General features: G+C 42.8%; 1 protein-coding gene across 1 annotated transcript in view; it reads right to left on the bottom strand.

Annotated features, from left to right (window-relative positions):
- Positions 1 to 1,438: 1,438 nt before the first annotated feature.
- Positions 1,439 to 23,729, bottom strand: part of LRP4 (low density lipoprotein receptor-related protein 4) — an 81,814-nt gene continuing 59,523 nt past the window's right edge. The window contains exons 27-39 of the mRNA XM_006896767.1: positions 22,712 to 22,874; positions 22,390 to 22,615; positions 21,655 to 21,958; positions 19,072 to 19,290; positions 18,771 to 18,905; positions 13,586 to 13,694; positions 11,925 to 12,069; positions 11,556 to 11,669; positions 10,939 to 11,068; positions 7,060 to 7,127; positions 6,055 to 6,142; positions 4,540 to 4,681; positions 1,439 to 1,771 (exon numbers count right to left, since the gene is read on the bottom strand). Of these exons, the coding sequence (XP_006896829.1) occupies positions 1,439 to 1,771; positions 4,540 to 4,681; positions 6,055 to 6,142; positions 7,060 to 7,127; positions 10,939 to 11,068; positions 11,556 to 11,669; positions 11,925 to 12,069; positions 13,586 to 13,694; positions 18,771 to 18,905; positions 19,072 to 19,290; positions 21,655 to 21,958; positions 22,390 to 22,615; positions 22,712 to 22,874 (2,176 nt within the window). The remainder of the gene's footprint in view (positions 1,772 to 4,539; positions 4,682 to 6,054; positions 6,143 to 7,059; positions 7,128 to 10,938; positions 11,069 to 11,555; positions 11,670 to 11,924; positions 12,070 to 13,585; positions 13,695 to 18,770; positions 18,906 to 19,071; positions 19,291 to 21,654; positions 21,959 to 22,389; positions 22,616 to 22,711; positions 22,875 to 23,729) is intronic.

Here is a 23,729-nt window from a genome sequence, read left to right as displayed (position 1 = left end):
AGTTCAGAGGCCGTTCTAGAAGCCTTCTCCTTCATTCTCAGCCCTGCCACCTCTCCTTCCTGGGTGGAGGAGGTCTAGGCCTGTGCCTGGGCTGAGGCGCTTCATCAGTCATTCCCTCTACCTTTCTACTCTTTTGCCCACTCCTTTGCATCTCTCTCCAGCCCTCCTTAGCACAGGGCTTTGGAGATTACTGGAATCACAGGCTAGGTCAGAAAAAAAGGCAATAACGAGAAGAGCTAGGTAGAAATTTCCAGATAGAAAAGGTCTCAACTTCTTTGACAGGAGCTGAGACACATGTCCTTGGTGAATGGAATGGGATCTTCACCAGATCTTAGCCCCAGGCTCTCCGTCCCCGACCTTCAATTCCTGAGCACTTGAAAAGGACCAGAGGGGGTTCAACCTTCCCTTTAGGCTCTGGGCACCATAAGACTCTAACCCAATTGCTCTTTCTGACCATTTATGGAAACCCCTGGATCTTCTTTGAAATGCTGTTTCAAGTTCTCTTTCTTGAGACACCCAGCGAGTAAGAGAAAGAGAGAGAGAGAGGGAGAGAATATTAATGTTCTGGTGGTAGTCTAGGTTTCGTCTAGCAGAGCTGCTTAAACAAACCAGCAGGGACAAAGTGTCACCCAGGGTTGCAGCATTCACTGAAACCACTGGCCCACAGTGGCTACTTAGAGTAAAGATCTTGGGAAAGGTATTGGTCAGTGGTGGTACCAGGAGGGAATCATCTTAGTCATGCGACAGGGTAGGAAGGCTCCAGACACTGTAGCAGGCGGAAGAGCAGCCAGAGCCATGCCCAGATCTCACGGGCATCTCTGCAGCTAAAAAAAGATAATGACTCTGAGGGTGAAAATACCATCCACCGCCAGCAGCGGACACTCAGGCCCAATTACCTCCCAAACTTCCTAATGTTACCATCCTGGAGGCCGGAGTTTCCCCAGATGCCCATACCAGCTGGGCTGACCCTTCTTCTCTCCGCCTCTGTCTAAGCATCTCTTTACCCAAGAGCCCCTGTCTCAACCCCCGGGGAGCAAGTCCTCAGGGAAACAGTCATGTCACTTCTGATGGGGAAGGGTCCAAACTGGCATCATCGCTTGTTGTGGGGCTGACACTGAAGATGCAGGGTGAAGTGGACCTCTGCCCTGACAGAAGTCGCGTTGCTGTGCCCAGTTTCAGGGGGCTCGGGACTAGGTACAAGAGGTAAGGCTGATGGTGACATCCAGGCCTAAGTTCTCAGATCTGCCATCCTTTCTTCTCGTGCCCAGATAGATAGGGCCGCGTGGGAACAGCTCCCAGGGAGGGCTTGGGAGCAGCTGTGGGGTGAGAGGAGGAGGCGGCTGAGCACACGGGGAGAAAGCCTGCTGTACAAGCAAGCACAGGGACTGGAAGTCCATACAGGAGCAGGAACAGGCAGGGAGGGGAGGACCACGAGCCTTTAGACCTGGCTCTCGGAGGAGAGCTTGCGTTCGTGTTTCCAGCCCGTGTCTGGCAGAGAGCCCCGTCTTTCTGGAGTAGCCGCAGTATGGACGCTGCTACACTCCGATTGCTCTTCCTGCAGCAGCTGCTCTGTCTCCGTGTCGTCCAAGGAGCCAGAGCTGGCCTGGATGGACACCGTGTCCGTCTTCATGCACACGTGATCACGCAGGAGGCCCCCCCTCGAGCTGCGCAGTTGTTTGAGGTCATCCCACTCGGCTTCATCCCCAGAGAGAAGGCAGATTCCCTCCACAATCTTGATCTTCTCCTTGGTGTAGTTGTGGTCAGGCCCAGCCTAGGGCGGACAATGAGGAGACACGGTCAGTTAGCTGGCTGTCAACAAAGGATCATAAGGAAAAGGAAGTGGATGCAGTAGAAATGGATGTGAGAAGCACGAAGATCCCATAAATAAATGGGGGATTTGATCAGAGCGAATATGTGAGGCCTCGCCTGTAAGAGGAGGAGCAGCTATGATGATGATCATTATCCTACAGGTAATGATACATACTGTAGGGAAACCACCACGGCTTCCAATCCTGTTCCAGTCACTCACCAGCTATGTCACCTTGAGTAAATTACTTGACATCTCTAAAACCCAGTCTCTCATCTACGATGTGGGGGAGAATAATATTAACCACACCTCACAAGCAGTCACTGTTGAGGATTAAAGGAAGTGACACAGAATGCAATTATTGCAGTACTTGACACACAGGATGCACTAAAACATGTTAGACATTGTTACATTGTTACAGTTGCTTATTAATGAACACCATGCTGACTTGAATGATCAAAAGCAACTGACAAAAGCAATTAAATGTGTATGCAGGATTTTAAACTACTATAGATACTATTTTGTCCCTAATTAACTCTTCTTTTGGGTATTCATAAAGAAAATTTAGGAAGAAATGCAGGAGGAACTTAGAAAGAGTTCTAAGTATTGATCCAGTGGGTCCCTGTAACCCATTTTTGAGCAGGCAGGTTCTTCCGGCTCTGGAATGCTTGGATGGTGCAAATGATTAAAAGATTGAATGTTGGTGTTTAGTGAGAGGTGCCTTGGGAGAAAAGCCAGCAATCTGCTTCTCAGAAATCAGCTATTAAAACCTATGGAGTATAGAGCTCTACTCTGGTACACGGGGGGATCGCCTTGTGTTGGAACCAAATCAACAGCTACTAGCTTCCTCTGGTTCTGCTCCCTGAGCTGTGGGCCATTTCCAAAGAGCCTGGGATTGTTCCAAGGACAGCCTTCAGTTTTATAGGCTTCTCCCTTTAAGGATTCCTCAAAGGATAGCCTTATTTCTGATTTCTGGGGAATATCAACCAACATGCTCTGATTGCCAGGAGAAAGTGGGCCATTGCTTGGATCCTGTCCCTGGGATAGTGTTCCTGCCAAGGACCCTGAGACTACAGCTCTATTTTTGTAATAACAATTTAACCCCACAGATAATTATTGAGCTCCTATATTATAAGGAAGGTATTGTGCTTGGTGCTTTCATGATTACACAAGTCTATGCCAAATATGATCCCTAACACCTGGGAGTGATAGCTCCTTTAATCATACAGCGATAGCATACAGGAACACAAACCCCTACACACACAGTTCATTCATTCAACACACTCTCCAAGCTGAAATTAGTATAAGATTAGGTGCAGGTCACTCAGAGTCTTCATCACAGAGTATGTTAGAGAGAGAAGGGGGACTTGGCACAAGTAATTTGGGGGACACCACTCCCTCAACAAGCACACAGAAACAGGTACCTGAAATCAAGAGGAAATCAGAAGAGAAAAGGTGAAAGACTATCAGAGGGGTGAAATAGCTGCTGAGGAAGAAGCATAAAACAGAAGAAAGAGGTCACACGATGTTCATTTCTAATCTAACCTCACTGAGGTTCTCTTCTGGGGGGAGGGGGATCAGATACTGCAGGAAATCAAGAATCTCCAAAGGATATTAGCTGGGGGGGGGTCTACCTCCCCTAAACTTGCAAGATATCCCTGTAGGTTCTGTTTTCACTAGTAGTGGAAGTTTTTTTTAACAGGATAATTCATGGATCCACAAAACACATGATTATCAAGTTAAGTGCATTTACTGTGCATGAGAGCCCTCTAAATTTTGACTGTGTAAGCCAGGTCAAAAGATTAGACTGATTAGGGTCTCCAGAGAGACAGCTGCTGCTGCAAGGTTACAGGATTTTGAGGAAGAAAACAACAAAGAAACACCCCCAAGGTCACATCAGACTAGGACGAAATGAAGTCCCAGGCTACACATAGATACCCTTGTGAAAACGGTATTATTTGCTAGGCCTAAATTTTTAGCACCATGACTGTCCAAACACTGAAGTGGCAAATGAGTTTAAACAGATAAAGAAAATATGAAAAACTTTTTAGAATTTTAGAGGAAATTCCTTAAGACTCTGGGATGAGAGGAAGGATGGAGAAAAACTAGACCTTCCCAGTTGGGAATGTTCACAGGACAACTAGCTTGGACTGGAGATTAGAAAGGGGAGTGCAGCAGCTCTGGAGTTTTGGGGGGCTGTCTTAAATAGCACCCTTGTTTCAATGGGACACCAGCCCTCATTTTCATTCAATGACAAGCTCAGGAGAGAAAAGACCCCTTGAATCTGGCAAAATAAGTAAGTTCTAGGAGAGAGCTGAACACTCTAATGCTTTTGGATTTAAACCTGGGATCTATTTTTTTTTTAATCTATTTTTTATTTTATTATTTGTGTGTGTGTGTGTACTGTCAAATTGGATCTGACTGGTACAGAAGGCCCCTCTTTCTCCAGCGGAGCATCTGGTGGATCCAAACCATGTGCCTTTTGGATCACAGTGCAGCTTCTTGCCACTAGGCCACCAGAGCTCCACCTGGGATCTATTTTCTAACCTTGCTCTCACTAGTGTCCCTCTAGCTCCTAACAGAATCTAGACTTTTCCAGAAACACACATTCTTTGGTTCACAGTGACTTTCAAAATGATGGCCTGATAACGTGACAGACCCATTCAGGTAGCTGGAGCCTAATTCTTCCATCCCTCTGAAAAGAGCTTTTGATTATAAATTTCAATTCTTACCTCTTTCTTATAGCACAGTTGATTGTACATGGCTGGCTTGGGGACGGTTTCAATTTTCACTTCTTGAGTGGACGTTCGGTAGGATGGGTTACTGTAGGTCAGGTTTCCAATTCCAGGGTCAGTGAACTTTGCTTTTTTGTGCCTTTAAGAAGAAAGGTGATTAAGAAGTCAGTTTTTGAAACAGACTGCTATGGAAGGATCAAGCCACTATGCTGTAAGCTTTTCATCTTACGGACAAGCCCACAGGGCATGGAACTGAGAATGGAGACCTATATCCACAGCAAGAAACTGAGACTCTCAGTGCAAGAACTGATGAGAACTGTATCCCACCCACAATGACATACATGACCTTGGAAGGGGATCCTTCCCTGGTCAAGCCTCGAGATGAGACTGTGACTCCAGCTGGCACAAGGATTACAGCCCCATGAGTGAACTTGAGGAAGAGACACTGAGTTAAGTTGCAACCAGGTTCCTGACCCACAGAGACTGTGAGATCATCAATATTTGCAGTTGTAAGCAGCTGTATTTGGGAGTAATTTATTATGCAGTAGTAGATAATGTCCTAAGCTTTGGAGTTAAGACAGACCTATATTTCGGTCTAATTTCTGTTAGGTATTAGCTAGAATCTTGGTGGACATTACTGAAACTTTCTCTTAGATCCTCATCTGTAAAGTGATGAAATATGATACCTGTATTACAAGGTAGTTGTGGCATTGTTACATATGCATTAGATGATAGCTACTATCAATATTATCAGTAGTAGCAGCAGTAAAACAGAGATGTTTTGCTGAGAGTTGTTTTTAAAGCATTTAGGGGAAAATGAAGCGACATAAAAAGAAAGTTCTAAATTCAAAATGAGACATTTTATCGTCCCAGGAGGGGACGCCTACCAACGAATGATATATCATCCAATATTGTAGTAAATGGTAGAGAAGAGAATTTCTAATTACAATGGTTAGAGGCAAAGCAAGGTAATGAAAAAAAAATCTCCCAAAATAACAAAACAAAGGGGAGCTCTGGTGGCCTAGTGGTAAGGAGCTGCAACTACAATCTCAGAGGCGCACGGTTCGAATCCACCAGATGCTCTGCTGGGGAAGGAGGGACAATCTCCTCCTGTACCAGTCAGATCTGATTTGATGGTACACTTACACAAAAATAATAATAATAAAAAAATCTTTTTAAAAAAAATAACAAAACAAAGATGCTGCAGTTAGCCTGAGCCTTGCCTCTGTAGCTTGACCCTGAGTAGTGTCCTCTATGCCCTTGCCATCCTAGTCTATAAAGAAAATGCCAAGAGTTTTAGTGGTCATTTGATGAGATATGAAAGGCAGTGACTGGGGAAGAAAAGTCAGTACTCATGTTTTGGTCTTTTTCCTCTCTTACTCTGATTGGACACCGAATTATGGAACGAGGCTGCTCAGGAGTCAAATCAGTGAACTGTGGAGCTTCTGGAGGATCCCGAACCTGGTAATGGAAGCACTGAGCATGTGGTCGCTGCAGAGGAGGCGAGGTTACCTGTACAGCATTAATGCCGCAATCACCAACAGAATCAGCAGGACACTGAGGAGTCCACCGATGACATAGCTGGCATGGAGTCCTTCCCCTAGGAAGAGCGAAGAGACACTAGACAAGGGCCATCACAAAGTTTCCGGCTCCTGCTGGTATTAAGGGTGGGAACATGGAAGTTTCCTCTTGGAGATGTCGTATTTTACACTTTCTGAGGATGCGCAGGCATCACTTTCTTAGAAGACAGTTACAGGGATCTGAGAAGGAATCTATCACTCTGCTAACAACCGCACTCACAATTCTGACTAGTCACAGGCTTAAGATGCTGAAGCTTATGTCTTCTAACCATGAGTAAATAAACAACTGTTCAAAGAGCTGATTGCAACTAAATGGAGGAGGGGAGAGGGAAAATTGGTATATAAATAAACTTAAAGTAAATCTATTTACCTATAGCTGGATTCTGCTAAGGTGTGTTTTCTGATTTGAGACTAGGATCTGGCTGTTGTTCACAATAGGGTGTGAGCTGATTGGATTTGACTTTGTATTTAAAAAGGCTTTTGGACCGTTGGGCTTGCAGCCCTGGGGCCTGCTTTTTGTGAATCTTCCAAATAAAACAGGCTTGGAAGCAGGAGTGGCATCCACTTCCAAAAAAAAACAAAAAACAAAAAACAAAAAAAAAGCTTGCCTCTGGAAACTCTATGAACTTGGAGAAAAGATGAAAGTTTTGTGTTCAAGACTTTCATTCACAGGGTTGCTCCTGGTCTTCTACAATTCTACGTCACTTAACAACAATACAATAACATAACTCTTTATCTTGAGGCTACCAGAGCTCCTTATATATCTGAACATTTATTCACACATACACAAACAGCATATGGTAAGCTACCTAGTATTATTTCTATAAAGTTAGTCTAAGAGAAGGATTCATCAGTTCTAAAGGTTATGAGAGACAACAGCAGAAACTAAGATTCTTTAGATCTTTGTTTCCCAAACTGGTAGGCACTTGGGACTTACCTGGAGCAGCAGGTATGGCCTCATTGGAATGTGCACAGAGACCCAGCTGGGCGTCCTTCTCAGAGCATCTATAAGACATTCAATGTGTAGAGACTGAATGTACAGTAAAGATCTCGCTTTACAGAGGGGAATGTCTAATGAGTGAGCTGTTAAATCTGACATCAATATGCAGAAACATGGAGCGGGCAGGACCAAGAAACAGAGAAATTAGTGTGAGACACTGTCTGCAAAATGCTAGACCACGTTTAAGCCATGGTCATGTGGGTGATTCCAACTCCTATTGACGCTCCATCAGGTTTCCTTATGGGAGAAGATCGCCCTCTCTCTCCTACAAAGCTGCTGGTGGATTTGAACTGCTGTTAGCAGCCTGACAGGTTATACACTATGACACCAGAGCTCCTTAGACAACGCTGAAATGTGTTTTGAAAGGATTCCTTTAAAACAGATCATTCATTTGGGAGTGAGCTGAAAGCCTGCTGAAAAAAATAGTGAAGAAATCATCAAGTAGGCTTTATTAAACTACCAGGATGAGCTGGAAGAAACTACCAGTTAAATCAACCTCTGATTTGGCTTAAATAGAGCACAAAAATTGTTTGTTTTTCTTCTCATTGTCCATCCAGAGGGGAATTGCACAAGACATCCAGAGGGAGGGCTCAGATGAACTCATTGGGAATGTTAAAAAGGTAACTTCTTGGTGGCATATTATGAGCAGGCAATTAGAGCAACCTCTAAAAGCCTAGAGAAAAGCTTTTGGCAAGAGCTCCTTTGAAACCAAGATGTACTGAATGTTCAATTAGCACTATGACCTTACGGAAAGGTAGGCAGTGAGTTTGAAGATTATTTAAATAAACCCAGAGAAAATGAGAAATTAATAGGGCTTTGTAAGACTTTAAAATTTAGTGAGAAGGGTACACAATTATACTCAGGTATAATTCTTCTTTACAAACTCTTTTAAAAAGAAAATGAGGCACATAATATATGGATTTTTAGCTCATGTAAATCTTGTCATTTTAGGAATATGCATCTAGCATTCGTATTTGAGATTATGTTAGGTTTCTGATTTAGAATGGAAACCAAGTGTCATCATTTTCTATCTTCTTTTTCCCCATTTGTTATTATTTGTTCATTCATGCACACTTTCCTCCCTCCCCCAGCTCCCCTTGTAAGGCTATTAATTGTCATACACAGGGTTTCTAATCATCCATTCTTTCAGAATGTCCTTCCTTTCACCTATTCTAGCGCAGTGTTCATTATCTAGCCATTCGTTTCCTGCTTTTCTCCCCCACTGAGATACATTAACTATTCATACTTTAGAGAGCCCTGGTGGCCTAGTAGGTAACAAATTACACTGCCAACCCAAAGGTAGAAGGTTCAAATCTGCCAGCTGCTGCTTGGGAGAAAGATGGGCAATCTCTTCTTGGGTTATTAACAGCCTCTCTACACATGTTAGAAGGTTGTCAGCTCTCATTTGGTTCCAACTTAATGGCAATGAGAAAGATTACTTTTGGGGGGGGATGAATTTCAAAATATATGCTAGAATAAAAAAGAAATGAGTACCCACATAAGCACTCAATATGGACACCTTTTTCTAGTCATTTTTCTGCTAGGTTTTTTTCACTATAATGTACTAGTCTCTTTATTATTTGAGATTTTTACTGTGGTTTGGGTAAATATATACAGATCTTATTTCACATTGACAGTAACCTCCACAATGTAACAACGTTCTACTTTCTGTGAGCCTTGTTTCCTTTTGTCCTTTTTGTCAGCTCCTTCCTGCCCTCTGAGCTTTGTCTTTAGACATATGATGTCCTTTTGGTCTTGTATGGTTGGTTGTTCTGAAAAAGAAATTCCTCTTTGGCATTCCTATTCACTTTATAGGTCACAGCTCCCTAAATGAACAATGTTGTTGTTGTTGTTGAGTGCCGTCAAATCGAGCATAACTCATAGGGACCCTATGAACAAAAGGCCTGAGGCCTGTCTATAACTATTGTCATTTATCAAAGTTCATAGAGTTTCCAGAGGCATGTTATTTAGGAAGGGGATGCCACTCCTGCTTCCAAAATGAACAAAAGACAGGTATAAAAAAGAATATCTCTCAATTGCATGTAACATCATATTTTTTTAATATCCTAACATATGAAAGAGAACAAACTAATACCTGGTATCACAGACATTGCTTGTCATTTTATTTGTTTAACCTCTCTAATCAGGATGCATCTTATCTGACAGTAACTTTGATTCAAGAGAACATAATATATTCTACTTGGTGTAAAAACTGTTCATTATTGCACTTGGCTATTTAATAATTTGTGTGTATATGTGTCTATTTGAATACTAGATGCCGTGGGAAACCTTTTGTTGTAAGACAAAGTCACAAACCAAATTCCACTATTATCAATTGAATTGTATCTGCAAAAAACACGCATCCTGCTCATGTCTGTCATGAGGGTTTGGGAGGAGAATAGGACAAGAGTGGATAGAATGAACATTGCACTGGAACAGATGAAGGAAAGAACTGTTTAAAAGGAATATATGATTAGGCATTATATGTATGACAACAACCCAGAATAAGAAGTATGTTGCAAAGAGGACTGGGTGGAGGAGGATGGAGGGAAGTAAGTACTCCAAAATGAATGAATATTTAAAAATACAAAACCAAAAAGAGTGAACTGGGAAGGGGGGGAGGAGGGAAGGAAAGAGGGTAAAAACGTGTAACAATGAATGAATGAAAATCCAACTTTTCTCTAAACTTTTGTTAAAATTACACATACACAAAAACATAACCCAACCAACCATGTGTCGGTGGGGCTGTGTTATGATTCTCCATATTCTAAGGCTGTCTTTCAGCTTGTGATTTGATGTACTTATCCTCTATTTTGTGATGTGCTGTAAATCTTCACCTCTGTGTGGTAATGAGCTGTGGTGGCTTAGTGGTAACTCAAAGGCACATGGTTTGAATCCAATAGCTGCTTTGTGGGAGAAAGATAAACCATCAACTCCTGGGAGATTAATTACCTTTGGAAATACACTGGAGGGTCAGCTATGAGTCAGTTCCCACTCAATAATGCAGGACAACACCACCACCACCACCACCACCACAATATGATAATGAAACAGCTTCAGGCAGGGGTTGTATGTTGAGTCACAGTTTTACAAGAGATCACACCTTTACTTAAATTCCATCCTTAAGTCACACTGTAACTCAAGCCTTATCCTTGTTTGACTCACACATTTTATTTTACAAGAGATAAAAAGAGATAGAAGTAAGCAGAGAGGAGACAGACCTCAGCCAGAGAATATCATGTGGAACCAGAGTCTCTGCATTGAGACCTTCCTAAACCCAGGGGAAGAATGATGCCAAGGTACCTAGTGAGGCCCAAGGAATGTCAAGTCCATACATGCTGAAAGGAGATGAGGACTTTCCCTTAGAGCCAGACTCCTGAATTCAGACTTCCAGCCTCCTAAATGTTGAGAAACTAAATTTCTTTGTTATAGTCATCCACATGTACTTCTCTCACAGCAGCATTAGATAACAAAAACAAGAACTATCATCTGAGGGCTTCTTAGTGAATTGTAGTACAAGTTCCTTTATTTAACCCATGATATAAGAGGAAATACTTTTTTTTTCTCTCAGAAGGAAAAGGATGTCACGTAAGAACTCTTCCTGAGTGCTTTCGCTCTATAATTGTTCTTAAAGTTTGCTAACCTTAGGACAAAAGATATCATTTGCAGCAATCTGTAAATCTAAATAGGATAATCTGCCTCAAAAGCAGAAGCTGACAGAGACAATAATGTGATCTACCTCCAATCTAACAGAATTATGAAGCTAGTCCCACTGATTTTCTGCCGGTTAAGGGTGGTTATTTGAATCCTACTTACCTTCCTTCCTCCAGAGATGTGCGAGACCGGGTGGTAGAAGAACGCAAGGTGGTAGGTAGTGTGTTGGGCAGCACTGGGCTCTTTTCATTTGTGCTGGTAGCCCTGGGCGCTGGGGGCACCAGGCCAGGCACTGAAGAGAAAAGAAGGTTGGAGTGAGCCACTGGAAGCCAAAACTGTTCTATGGTCCAGGAGCGGCATCTGAAGAACTTGACAAAGTAATCTGCTAGTTGCCCATAGCGGTCCTTGTTAACAGTCTGAATAAGAATTTAGAATCCAATAATAGTAGCACTGGATGGCCTAGTGGGCCCATGAAGGCAGGATGTAAACTCACTAGAAGATGACAGAGTAATGCACAAACCACAGCAAGGATCACAGAATCAGGAAACCTAAATTCCAGTCTAGGAAATGGCAGTCGCTAAAATCAAACCCACGTCTGTGCAATTCCTAAGCCCAAATTCATTGCTCACATATAGTCACTATACTATAGTGCCTCCATCAGTGAATTGTTTGCAATTCTCTGTAGGGAGATCCCACTTAGAAGTCCAAAACTGAAGCTGCTGGCTCCCTGTCTTTACAAGGACACTTGTGTCCCAGGAGACTGTTTCACCTCAACTCACCAAGGGAGCAGGGCCGGCCATCAGGTTCATCAGGACAGGCACACACAAAGTCCGAGGCTCTGGCAAAGCAGAGGTGGGTACAGCCACCATTGTTCACCCCACAGGCATTGGTCCCTGGAGGCAAAAGAGATGCAGGTATGATCTGGGACAGAAATAGGTCTCCTAATTTAACACACCTCCAAAAGGAAGAAATGCAAAGCTATTCCATTCCCAGAGATATTAGGACAAGAGAAGTAAAACCACAGGGTGCTTAAAAGGCAGTCTAACAGCGTAAAATGTGAACCCAGTGATTCTTCCAGGCCCCTAATTGTCTTGGTTATCAACACCCTACTGATGGCAAGGAAACCTGCCCAGGATGGAAGGGCCCACCTGCCTGCCGCTGAGGGGAAACCACGATGATATCCATGAGCCCTTCCACGTTCGCCAATATCGTCTCCTTGTTCCGGCCTGAGTACTTGTCTACACGCTGGATGGACTTGGTCTGCCAGTCTGTCCAGTAGATCCACCTGTCTTGCTACTCAACAGGGAAGCCCAATAAAGAAGAAATATTATTTGACAGTCCCTGGTACAGCTTCTGTACCTACCTCTGCTTTTGCCTCGCTACATGCATGGCTAAAATGTCCTCTTCATCTCTTATCCATGAAGTTAACATCTATGCATCCTTAGATAGGACTGTCTCTTGAAAATTTCCCCAAATCCCTATTAGCTCACGCTTCCATGCTGTTCTGTACCTTGTATGCACATCTGTAAGTGTGATTTAATACAATAATAGATGCTGATATGTCTATCCTTCTAAACGAAGATCTTCAAAGAAGATCAGGTTTCACTCCTTTCTGAACCTGCAGCACTTAATACTTAGTCCTCCATAACTTAGAGAAGTGGCCTAATGAATACATGAATCCCCTAAGTAGCAAGGAAGAGTAATTTTGGAGGTTCTTCTAGGTTCCTGCTTCTGGACCCTTCGCTCAGAGTTGCAACTCTATTCCCTTGGATTCCTTCTGCGGGTCATTGCCTTCCGTTGTAGAGATCCTGAGATTCTTAACTAGAGGAGCAATGGATGCATTTTATGCCTGCTGGCCCAGAGGTATGTACTGGAGACCCATACTTTCAGACTGCAAAAGTACGTATGTTTTATCCTGTAATTTTGCATTTAGAGTATGAATAAAGAAGTCTCCCATTAAATAAAGTCAGACCAAAAAAAATCCAATTGGTAGACTACAATACAGACAGGGGAGATAATCTTTGTTTAAAAAGGATGACATTTTAAAATAATTAAGAATCCTTGTTTAGGCTACAAGCTCCGTAGGTCTCCTTTGTCATTCCTCAAATTATTTTACTGGTCAGGATATTCCAAATTGGCAGCTAATTGAGTTGGTTCGAGATAACCCACACCAAGTGCTTATTACATGCCAGGTACTAAGCTATTGTGTATATTTGAGATGGGTACTATTACTAAACGTCTACAAGTTACAGGTAACTAAAGCTTACAGAGGCTTAGGCTCTCATCCCAGTTATTTAACAGCACAGAAGGAACTGTGAACCTTGGTGCCTGGCATGTTGTTGGTACTTAATAGGCACTGATTGGCCAGCTGCCTCAAACTCTGGGCTCAAAGCCAAACCACCCTACTGGCACTAAATGAGCTATCTGAGCTGGGATGCTGGGACTACAGCATTGGGTTCAATTGAGGAACTTGTTGAAATGCTTATTACTGGGCCCAATGCTCAGGAAGTCAATTGTCTGTGGCCAGGACCCAGGAATCTGCTTTACAGTTAGCTGCTCTGCACAAGAATGTTGGAAAGCTATACCTTCAGATGCCAGAATGGGGTTGTCCAACAGCAGTAGCAAAGTCCATGGTAATAGGGTTCCATAGCATGGAAATAATCCCTCCTGACCCCCTCCCCCAACCCCACTATGACAAGCCTCTATAGCACATGTATTCAGTGGCAACTAGGGCTGGGGATGCTGACTTAGAACTCCAAAGAAAACACCCATATGAAGAGGTTTAGTTACTACTTTCTTCAGCCAGTACCTGTGTGAGTGCAAAGGGGTGGGACACATGGCTGACCAAGATCTGCCTCAGTTTCCCGTTGAGGTCGGCACTCTCAATCCGGTCCAGATGTGCGTCTACCCAGTAGATCCTGTGAGAAAAAGGAGAGGGGCGTGGCTTGGCTGTCCTTCCCCATGAGAAGCTAGCTGGCCCCTCCTGAGCTGAACTGGCAATGTGTAGTCAAGAAGCACCTTTGCTGAGAGGATAATGGAAGTCTCAAAGCTGAAGAGGGAGAGTGAGTGATAAGTAGAGAGGCCAAAGCGTTTCTGGGGAGAGGTTGTCAGTCTAGTGACCTTAGAGGAACCATCACCTCTGTGAATTGATCTTCAGCAACCTGATCACTCTTTGACTCTCAGCCCAGAATCCAACGCTCAATTTTCAAGAACAGTCTCTAAGTGTAGTGCTAGTTGCCGTCAAGTCAAGTGCAACTCATAAATAGTGACCCTATGACCAACAGATCTGAACCTTGTCCTATCCTGTGCTAACCTCATCATCTCTGCTATCAGCCTGTTGCTGCAGTCACTGTGTCAATTCATTTGGCTGAGGGCCTTCTTCTCTTTTGCCAACTCTCTACCTTTCCAAGCATGACGTCCCTCTCCAATAGACATCCTTCTCCCTCTCCTAGCAACATGCCCAAAGTATGTGAGATGGAGCTTTATCACCTTTGGTCTATACAGACTCAACTGAAACGAAATGAAGAGGACATTCAGCAATTCTGTTTTGATTCTCTTTTATCCTCTCCCCCTGTTTTGCAGGGAAAAAGAGAAACAAATTGCTTCAGATCTGCTCTTACTCTCCATATTTTTTCCCTAGATTCAAATTCTAGGGAGCTCTGGTGGCCTAGTGTTAAGAAATTGCATTGTGATCCCACAGGCATGCACTTCTAACCCACCAGCTTCTCCACAGGAGAAGGACAGACAGTCTCCTCCAGGGCGATTTACTGCCTCTGAAAACCCATGGAGGTGTACCAACAGATGGCACACGAGACTCATACTCAAACAAATCAAATTCACTGCCATTAATATGTCAGGAGAAGGAAATAAGAGGCATCAAGATCGGCAAAGAGATGGTGAAACTATCATTGTATGCAGATGATATGATAGTGTACATAGAAAACCCAAAGGACTAAAAAAAAAAACCTTGTTAGAGCTATTAGACTAATTTAGTAGAGAGGCAGGATACATGATCACTATAAAAGTCAGTGGGATTCCTCTACAGTAACAAAGAAAATATAGAAGGAAAATAAGAAGGCAATTTTGTTGTTGTTATGTGCCATCGAGTCCCCTGCAACTCATAGCAACCCTTTGTAGTACAGCTCTGAACCCTGTGCTATCCTGAGACAGTCTCACTGATTTTGACATACCTACTCCCATTGGCTCAGTTACTGTATCAATCCATCTCATTCAAGGTCTTCCTCTCCTGTACTGTCCCTTTATCCTTCTGAACATGATGTCCTTCCCCAAGGACCTTGATGTACTTCTCCAAGGACATGGCTCCTTGCCATGTGCCCAGAGTATGTGAAATGGAGCTTCAAAATCCTAGCCTCCAAGGAGAAACTTAGTTTCAACCTCTCTAAGACAGACCTATTTGTTTTCTTGGCAGTCCATGTTATGTTCAATCAAGACTCTTCTCCAGCACCACAACTCAAAGACATTGATTCTTCTTCTGTCATCCTTAATCATTGTCCAGCTTTCTGATGCATAGCGAGTAACTGCAAAGACCATGGCCTAAATCAGGTGTACCTTAGTCTCTAGACTGTCATCATTGCTTCTCAGTATTCTGGAGAGATCCCTGACAGCTGATTTTCCCAGTGCAATTCATCTTTTTCTGACTGCTGGTTCCAAGAGTGTTGATTGTGGAGCCAAGCAAGCTGTACTTGTTAACAACCTCAGTCTCTTCTCCATCCATCATGGTGCTGCCAGTTGGCTCAATGGTGAGAATCTTTGTCTTCTTGATGTTGAGCTTCAGTCCATATTGAAGACTATAGTCCTTGACCCTCTGCAGCAAGTACTTCAGGTCCTTCTCAGTTTCAGCAAGCAAGGTTGTGTCATCTGCATTGTGTAGGTTGTTGATGAGTCTTCCTCCAATCCTGATGCCACAATAATCCTCAAAAAGCCCAGCCTCCCAAATGATCTCTTCTGCATATAGACTGAAAAGGTATGGAGACAGGACATATCCTTGACACACTCCTTTCCTGATTTTGAACCATGCAGTGTTTCCTTGCTCTGTTCTGAGGACTGCTTCCTGGTCTAAGTATAGGTTTTGCATAAGCACAATAAAGTGCTCTGAGGTTCCTATTCTCCTCAAGATGAGTCACAGTTTGTTGTGATTCACAGAATCAAATACCTTTGCATAGTCAATGAAACACAGATAGACATTCCTCTTGTATTTTTTACTTTTTTGCCAAGATCCATCTGACACTGGCGATAATGTCTCTAGTACTACAATCTCTTCTACACTTAGCTTGGAATTCTGGTAGTTCTCTGTCAATATACTGTTCCGGGCATTTTTTTATTTACCTTTAGAGAGATTTTACTTGCATTTGATACCATTTACAATAACCAACAAACTGAGATACTTAGAAATAAACCTAACTAGAGACACAAAAGACCTTCACAAAGAAAACTATAGAGCACTTTTGTGGGAAACAAAAAAGACCTTAATAAATGGAAAAATGTTCCCTGTTCATGGTTAGGAAGAGTCAATATAGTGAAAATGATAATCCTAACAGAAGCAATCTGTATATTTAATGCAATTCCAATATAGATACTGAAGTAATTTTTCAAGGAGATAGAAAAATCAATTGGTAAGTTTATTTGGAGAGGAAATAAACCTCAAATAAGCAAAGCACTTCTGAAATATAAGAATGATGTGGGAGGCATAGTACTCCCTGATCTCAAAACGTACTACACAGCTGTAAGAAACCAAAACAGCATGGTACTAGTAAAATGACAGGTACATAGACCAATGGAATAGAATTGAGAACCCAGAAATTATCTATGGTCAACCAATATTTAACAAAGAAACTAAACTTATTAAATGGTGCTGGCAAAACTGGACTACTACGTGCAGAAAGCTGAAGCAGGATTCACAACTCTCATCATACACAAAAAGTAACTCAAGGTGTACCAGAGACAGGGGTTAACCTCAAAACCATGAAGACCATAAGAGACAAAGTGGGATCAAGCTTAGAAGGCCTAGTCCATAGTATAAAAATGCTGACAAATACAGCCAGAAATACACAACCAGGAGAGGATAAAATTGATGAATGGGATCTTCTAAAGATTAAATCTCTATGCACATAATTCTTTTTCCCCAACAAGGTGAATAGAAAACCTACTGACTGGGGAAAAACGTTTGACAATATCATTTCAGACAAGAGTTTCAAAACCAAAGTTTATAGGATCCTACAGGCCCTCCAGAAGAAAGAGGCCCAATTACAAAATGGACAAAAGACATAGAAAAACTTTTCACAGAGGAAAACATTTGCATGGCCAACAGACAAATGAATAATTGCTCAAAATTGCAATAAGAAAAATGCAAATCAAAACCAAAATTAAATACCATCTCACTCCAGTAGCAGTGGCAAAGTTTAAAATTTAACAGCAAGCAATAAATGTTGGAGAGAATGTGGAGCGATAGAAACACTAGATACACTGTTGGTCAGATTGTAAAATGGTACAAACACTCTGGAAGGCAGTTTGGGGTTTCCTTGAAAAGCTGAACATAGAAATTCTATATGACCCAGCTATTCCACTGCTAGGAATATACCTCAAGAAAATTAGAACTGGGACACAAATGGACATTTGTACACCAAAAAACTGTTTGTAGCAGCATTATTCACTATCGCAAGAGCAAACAGGCCAAATGTCCAACCACAATAAAACAGACTGAGAAACATTAATTCATTCACACAATCAAATACTACGCAGCACCCAGGAGCAATGATTTAAAAAATTGCTACCTAACTTGGGAGGGGACTGGACAGCATTATGTGGAGTGAACTAACTCAGTTTCAAAAGGACAAATACTGCATAAGACCATTATTGTAGAAAAAGAAAGATAACTAGTAAAACATGCATGAGGGAAAAAACCCCAAAGTGGGTATGGGTATGCAAGGTAAAGGGGGTGAGAAACAGAGGGGTGAGGATGGGCAAGAGGACAATCATAGGGTCACACAATTTAGTGGTTGGAGGGAAGGGTGAGTAAAGAAAATGGCAAAGATCCAGCAGGGATCTGGAAAGACAGGGTAGAGATGGGCATGGTTTGGTGATGACTAATTTTATAAAACATTATGAATGGGAGTGATTGTATGAAACACAATGTAAATGAGAGAGAGTGTAAAACACAATTATACAAACTTCTTAAACAAAGCAATATAAAATAAAAATGTAAAACAAACAAACAAAAAACTGGTAAGATAAAAAATTCACAGCCATTGAGTTAAAATTAATGCATAGCCAATCCTCCACAGAACTTCCATCAATGTAGGATCAGCTGTGGATTTGAATGATATTTCCCATCTTTTTCCCATGGAGCCGCTGGTGTATTTGAACCACCAGAGAGGTGCAGTTTTTGGATTAACAGTGCTACTGCTTAAGGACTACACCGCCAGAGCTCCATTTTTCTAGGACTGTTGTTCTTGTTGTTATGTTGTGGGTTGTTATGTTATGTCTTGTATTGTTACGAGTTGGAAATAACTCACAGCTCGTTTCATAATGAGCTCGTTTGCAAAGGCTGTAAATTCCACAAGAGGAGATTTCCTATCTTTCTCCTGTGAAGCTGCTAATGAGTTTAACTATGTGCCTTTGAGCTGCAGCACAACTCTCTACCACTTGGCCACCAATTTTAATATCTGAGGGACCAGGATGGTAACTTGTACCAAGAATCAGTTCTGTAAATGGATAGGGGCTAGTGAGCCCTGCAGTCTGGCCAGAAGGCTACCCTCAAATGAAAAACATTTCAAAGAATCAAGTAAATCCCATCTGAGGGTTGTGGGCTGGATTAGGTAACCTCTATTAGAAATATCCCTTTACTCTTCTCACTGTTTTATCTTCCCCATCTACTAGGAATTACTTACTCTTTTTCATTTTCCTTACTTCAATTTCTACCTCCTTCTCCTTTGTCCACTCAATTTTCAGGAGGTTGAGCAGGATAGATTCCCTACCTTCGGGTATCATAATCCAAGGTGAGGCCATTGGGCCAACCCAGGTCAGTGTTGATGAGGACCTTCCGCTCAGAGCCATCCAGGTTTGCCCGCTCAATCTTGGCAATATGGCCCCAGTCAGTCCAGAAGAGGTACCTGACAAACAAAGCATCATCACCACCAAGGCATGGGAAGATGGTACCAGTGGTTGAGAGGATAGAGGGCACGTATTGACATGACTAGTGTATAAGGCACCTACAAAGGACCTCTCTTCCCCCAGGTACTTTCCCCCTGTGTCTTGTTTCTGGTGGCATAAACTTACCCCTTCCTGGGGAAAACAGCAATGGCCCGGGGTTCATCCAGACTGTTATTGATCAGCACTTTGCGGCAGGAACCATCCAGTCTTGATGCCTCGATGGTGTTTCTACCCGTGTCTGTCCAGTACAGATTTCTAGCCACCCAGTCCACTGCTAGGCCATCTGTGGTCTTCAGCCCACGTCCAATCACTGTCTCCATGTTGCTGCCATTCAGGTCTGCTCGCCTTGGGGAAGAGCCCAGAATTGGATGAGTGACCAGCCTTACCAGGAAGAGACTGAAACATGTTTTAACTGTTTTTCCATAGTTGGAGCCCCATGAGATCAAGCTCCATGAGCAAGTATCTGTACTGTTAGTACAGGCCACTCAGCCACAGTGGTAGGTACTTAGTAAAGTATTCGCACAATGAATGAACTAGGATTCTTGTTAGTTGCCATGTGGTTGTTTCCAACCCATGGTGACCCTACATGCGCAGAAAGAATTGTGCTGCCCAAAGTTTTCAAGGTTCTGATCGAAAACAGATCGCCAAGCGTGCATTCCAGGACTTCTCCGGTGTGCTCAAACTGTCAGCCTTTGAGTTAATAGTTAACTACTTAACCATTTGTGCCACCCAGGGACTCAAGGGAGCGTTTTTATTTAATAAAAGTATTTATTTTAATCATGATTTTAATGAAAGTTTACAGAAATGTTAGATTTTCATTCATTCATTATTGCACATTTTACCCCCTCTTCCTTCCTTCCTCCTCTCCTAGTTAACTTTTTTCAATATTTATTCATTGTTGCACAATTACCTCCTCCCTTACCCCCAGTTCTCCTTGCAATGTACCTCTTATTCCGGCCTATATATAATGCTTAATCATATACTACTTTTAAACAGTGTTTTTCTGCATCTGTTCATATGCAATGTTCATTATCTATCCACTCTTATCCTATTGACTTCCCATGTCAGACCTGCTTTATAACAGTGGTGTTATGCAGTATTTGTCCTTTTGTGACTGAGATATGTCATTCACCATAATGTCCTCCAGGGTCACCTATGTTGTGTAATGTTTTATGGGTTCATTGTTTTTCAGTGTTGCATAGTATTCCATTGTGTGAATATACAATAGTTTTTCTATCCATTTGTGTGTTGATGGGCATTTGGATTGCTTCCATCTCTTTGCTGCTGTAAATAATGCAGCCATAAACATATGTGTGCATATATCTCTTTGGATGGTGGTTCTGGTTTCTTTAGGGTATATTCCCAGAAGTGAAATTGCTGGATCAAATGGTATTTGCATTTCCAACTTTTTGAGAAAGTGCCAAACTGCCTTCCACAGTGGGTGAACCATTTTACATTCCCACCAACAATGAATCAGGGTTCTAGTCTCTCTACAACCTCGCCAGCATTTATTGTTTCAAGTGAGTTATTAAAAGAGATTATTTCCTGCTAAGTGGAAATGGGCAGTTTGGATTCATGTCCTAACAGAAGACAGGTTAAGAGTTAATAATTCCCAGTATACTTTTTGGAAGAGACAGACTTGCAGAGTGGTGATCATAAGGCCAATTTGTTAAAACTTTACTGTACATTTTTAAAGAGTCTCTTTACCAAGTACCTCCATCTCAGGATGGAAGGCTATTTCTCCATCACCAGGGGGACTTCTATAAAGGACATATGTTCCCCTTTTCCAAAATGAGAACCTGATACAAGCTTCAGAGGGAGCTAAAGAGAAGGCCTTGCTCATATTCCATGTGAGATTCTCCTTCATGGTAAAGAACTCTCCCTGGTGGTAGTACATCATATGCCTTAGCTAATTTTGGCCATAAGCACAAAGGATAAAAATAAATAAAACACAAAAACAACCCCCTAAACCCATGGACTATTCTGATGGCTTTGGAGATAAGGAGTCATGCTGCTCTAAAGGTAGGTAATTTGAAGCAACCAGATGCTCCACAGAAAAAAAGATGGGCCATCTCCTTTTGTGCAGTTTAGAGTCTCTGAAAATCCTCTGAAGGGTCAGTTATGAGTTGGTTCTGACTCACAGCAATAAGTGAGTGACCACAGCATTGTCCAGAGGCCCCGTTGTATGAGACACACATATGATTCATCTGTAAGACCTGGTCATCAGTGAGTCCTACAGGACTTTGAGTACCTCAGGGCCCAGTGATAACAGAAATTCCAGCCTAACTTTATCTGTTTCCTTTGGCTTTAAATTTTTTTTTTCGAGTATATATACTGAGCTTCTATATAAACTTTAATAAGCAAAATAAGTTTGGAATTCTGCTCTAAGTGGTAATACCACAAAGTCAAACAAGTCAGGATTAGGACTCTTTATCCAAGCCCATTTAGATAGAGGTCAGTCAACACAGAACATAGCTTCACTTCTCAGTGATCAGAAAGGAGCCCTCCTGGCCTAGTGCCTAACTTATCAGGATGCTAACCAGAAGGCTTGAACTTTGAATCCACTAGTCATTCCGTGGGAGAAAGATAGGCAGTCTCGTCCTGTAAATATTTACAGTCACAGAACCCTGGGGAGAGTTGCTATGAGTTAGAACTGTTCAACAGCAGTGTTTGTGTGGGGTTGGGACTCTGGAGTTTTCCGTGGTATACCTGATAACATCCAGGAACACATCTGTGTAATAGACCTTCCCCTCCACGCTGTCATAGTCCAGTGAGATGACATTGTTGAGTTCAGGAACAGGGACATGCACATCCGTATGGTCATTGGTGTCCAGGGAGATTCGTCGGATGGAACCTCGGCTGGAGAAGAGCAGGTAGGTCTCAGGAGAAGGATCACAGGTCTTCCCGTCTCCCTTTAGCTGGATGCCAGTGGGGCAGGCACAAGAGAAGCCAGAGGGTCGAGGTAAGCAGAGGTGGGAACAGCCGCCATTTCTCAGGCCACATTTGTTAAAACCTGGTGAAGAGAGAGACAGGCACAAGTTTTCACACCTAGCCTGGTAAATCCGTCAAACGTCCTAGTTTCACATGACTGAGACCTTGCTGTTTTTTTATTTTCCACTATTGCATATTTTCTTGCCCCACTTCCCTCCCTCCCTACAATGCATCCCTTGTTTCAGATTGCTGTCATACATATATCGTTGCTATTCTAAGAGACAGGATTCAGGACTCAGCAGGGATGAGTAGAAGAAGAAGTGTCCCGGGAGTCCTTTGAAAGTGACAGCGTCACATAGGTGTAATACCAGCTACCCCCAGAGGGACACAGCTTGATCCCTCTGGTTAGATGAGTCCGTATCTCTCTCTCTGTCAAAGGAACTTCTGAAGTTGAGACATGCTTAGAAAGTCAGAGACTCCTGATCACAGGAAGCCCCTCAAGGGTCTTCTCACCCAGCTGCTGTGCCCGGTCCACAGCCTGGATATCCATGAGGCCTGGCAGATTGGACCTCACCAGGATGACATTGCTGCCAGTGCCCTTGTCGGCACGGTGGATGCTTCGGGTCTGCCAGTCAGTCCAGTAGATATAGGAGCCAAGCAGGGTGAGGCCGTATGGGTGCTGCACGGGTGATACCAGTGTGTGCCGATTGGCACCGTTCAGGTCAGCAGCCTCAATGCGCTGCAGGAGAAGGAGAACATGAGGCGTTCAGGATGTGTCGGGGGTATGACCATCAGGGGAGCCCCTGAACAGGAGCAGCAGGGACAGGGTGCTCACCTCCGTGTGGGCATCAGCCCACAGCAGCTGGGAGCTGGTCTTGTCCACCGTCAGGCCGTTGGGCCAGCCGAGGTTGTTGTGGATGAGCACGGTACGGTCGGAGCCATCCATTCCAGACCGCTCTAGCTTGGCATTCTCCCCCCAGTCTGTCCAGTACATGAACCTGAGGAAGGGAGGGGAGGAACACCGCCCTCTGGTTATACCCACAACTACCCCATTCCTTCAGCTTTCATGTGGTGGGGGACAATGGGCAAAGTTTACACTTGATCCTCACGGACGGTTTGCATTTTCAATAATACTTCTGCTTTCCCCCATCAGCCAAACATATATACATATTTTGTTTTATAACAATAATTATAATATCCACAGTATAATTCATTGCACTTTCTTCACTTCCTTCCTATAATTCTGTTTTCCATTAATCCTAACTCTTGTTGCCTTCCAGGATTTATTCTTGAGTAAATGAGCCTCTTTTGACTTTAAATGGTTGATTATTCCAAAGATTACTTCTGTTTCACAGGTAAGAAGCTGAGGAACAGAGGTTAAAAACAGTATCATGGCAGCACAATTCATGATAACCTAAAGGCAGAAATGATCATTGACTGATACATCTATTAACAAAATATGATACAGCCAAGCAATATTAGTCAGCTATGAAGAAAAATGAGTTGTAGATGACCTGACAGCACCCATCAACACAACAGCGAAGAGAAATGAAGTCCTGATACATGCTACAACATGGCTGAATCTTGAAAACATGCTGAAACCACAATGGAATGGATTGAGAAGCTATGGTACACTCACACAATGGAATTCTATGCAGCAGGCAGGAGCAATTATTTTGTATATTACTACCTAACATGAGAGGGACTGGAGAGCATTATGCTGAGTGAACTAACTCAGTCTCATAAGGACAAATACTATATAAGACCATTATTGTAGAATGAATATCAGGATCCAATGTGGGGGACTTAATCATAGGGCCACACAATTTGATGGGTGAGGGAGGGGCGGGTAA

The sequence above is a fragment of the Elephantulus edwardii genome, unplaced genomic scaffold (assembly GCF_000299155.1).
Source record: "Elephantulus edwardii isolate Elephantulus edwardi_28Jun2011 unplaced genomic scaffold, EleEdw1.0 scaffold00189, whole genome shotgun sequence".
In the NCBI taxonomy this organism is placed as follows: Eukaryota; Metazoa; Chordata; class Mammalia; order Macroscelidea; family Macroscelididae; genus Elephantulus; species Elephantulus edwardii.
This window is presented reverse-complemented; position numbering and strand designations above follow the sequence as displayed.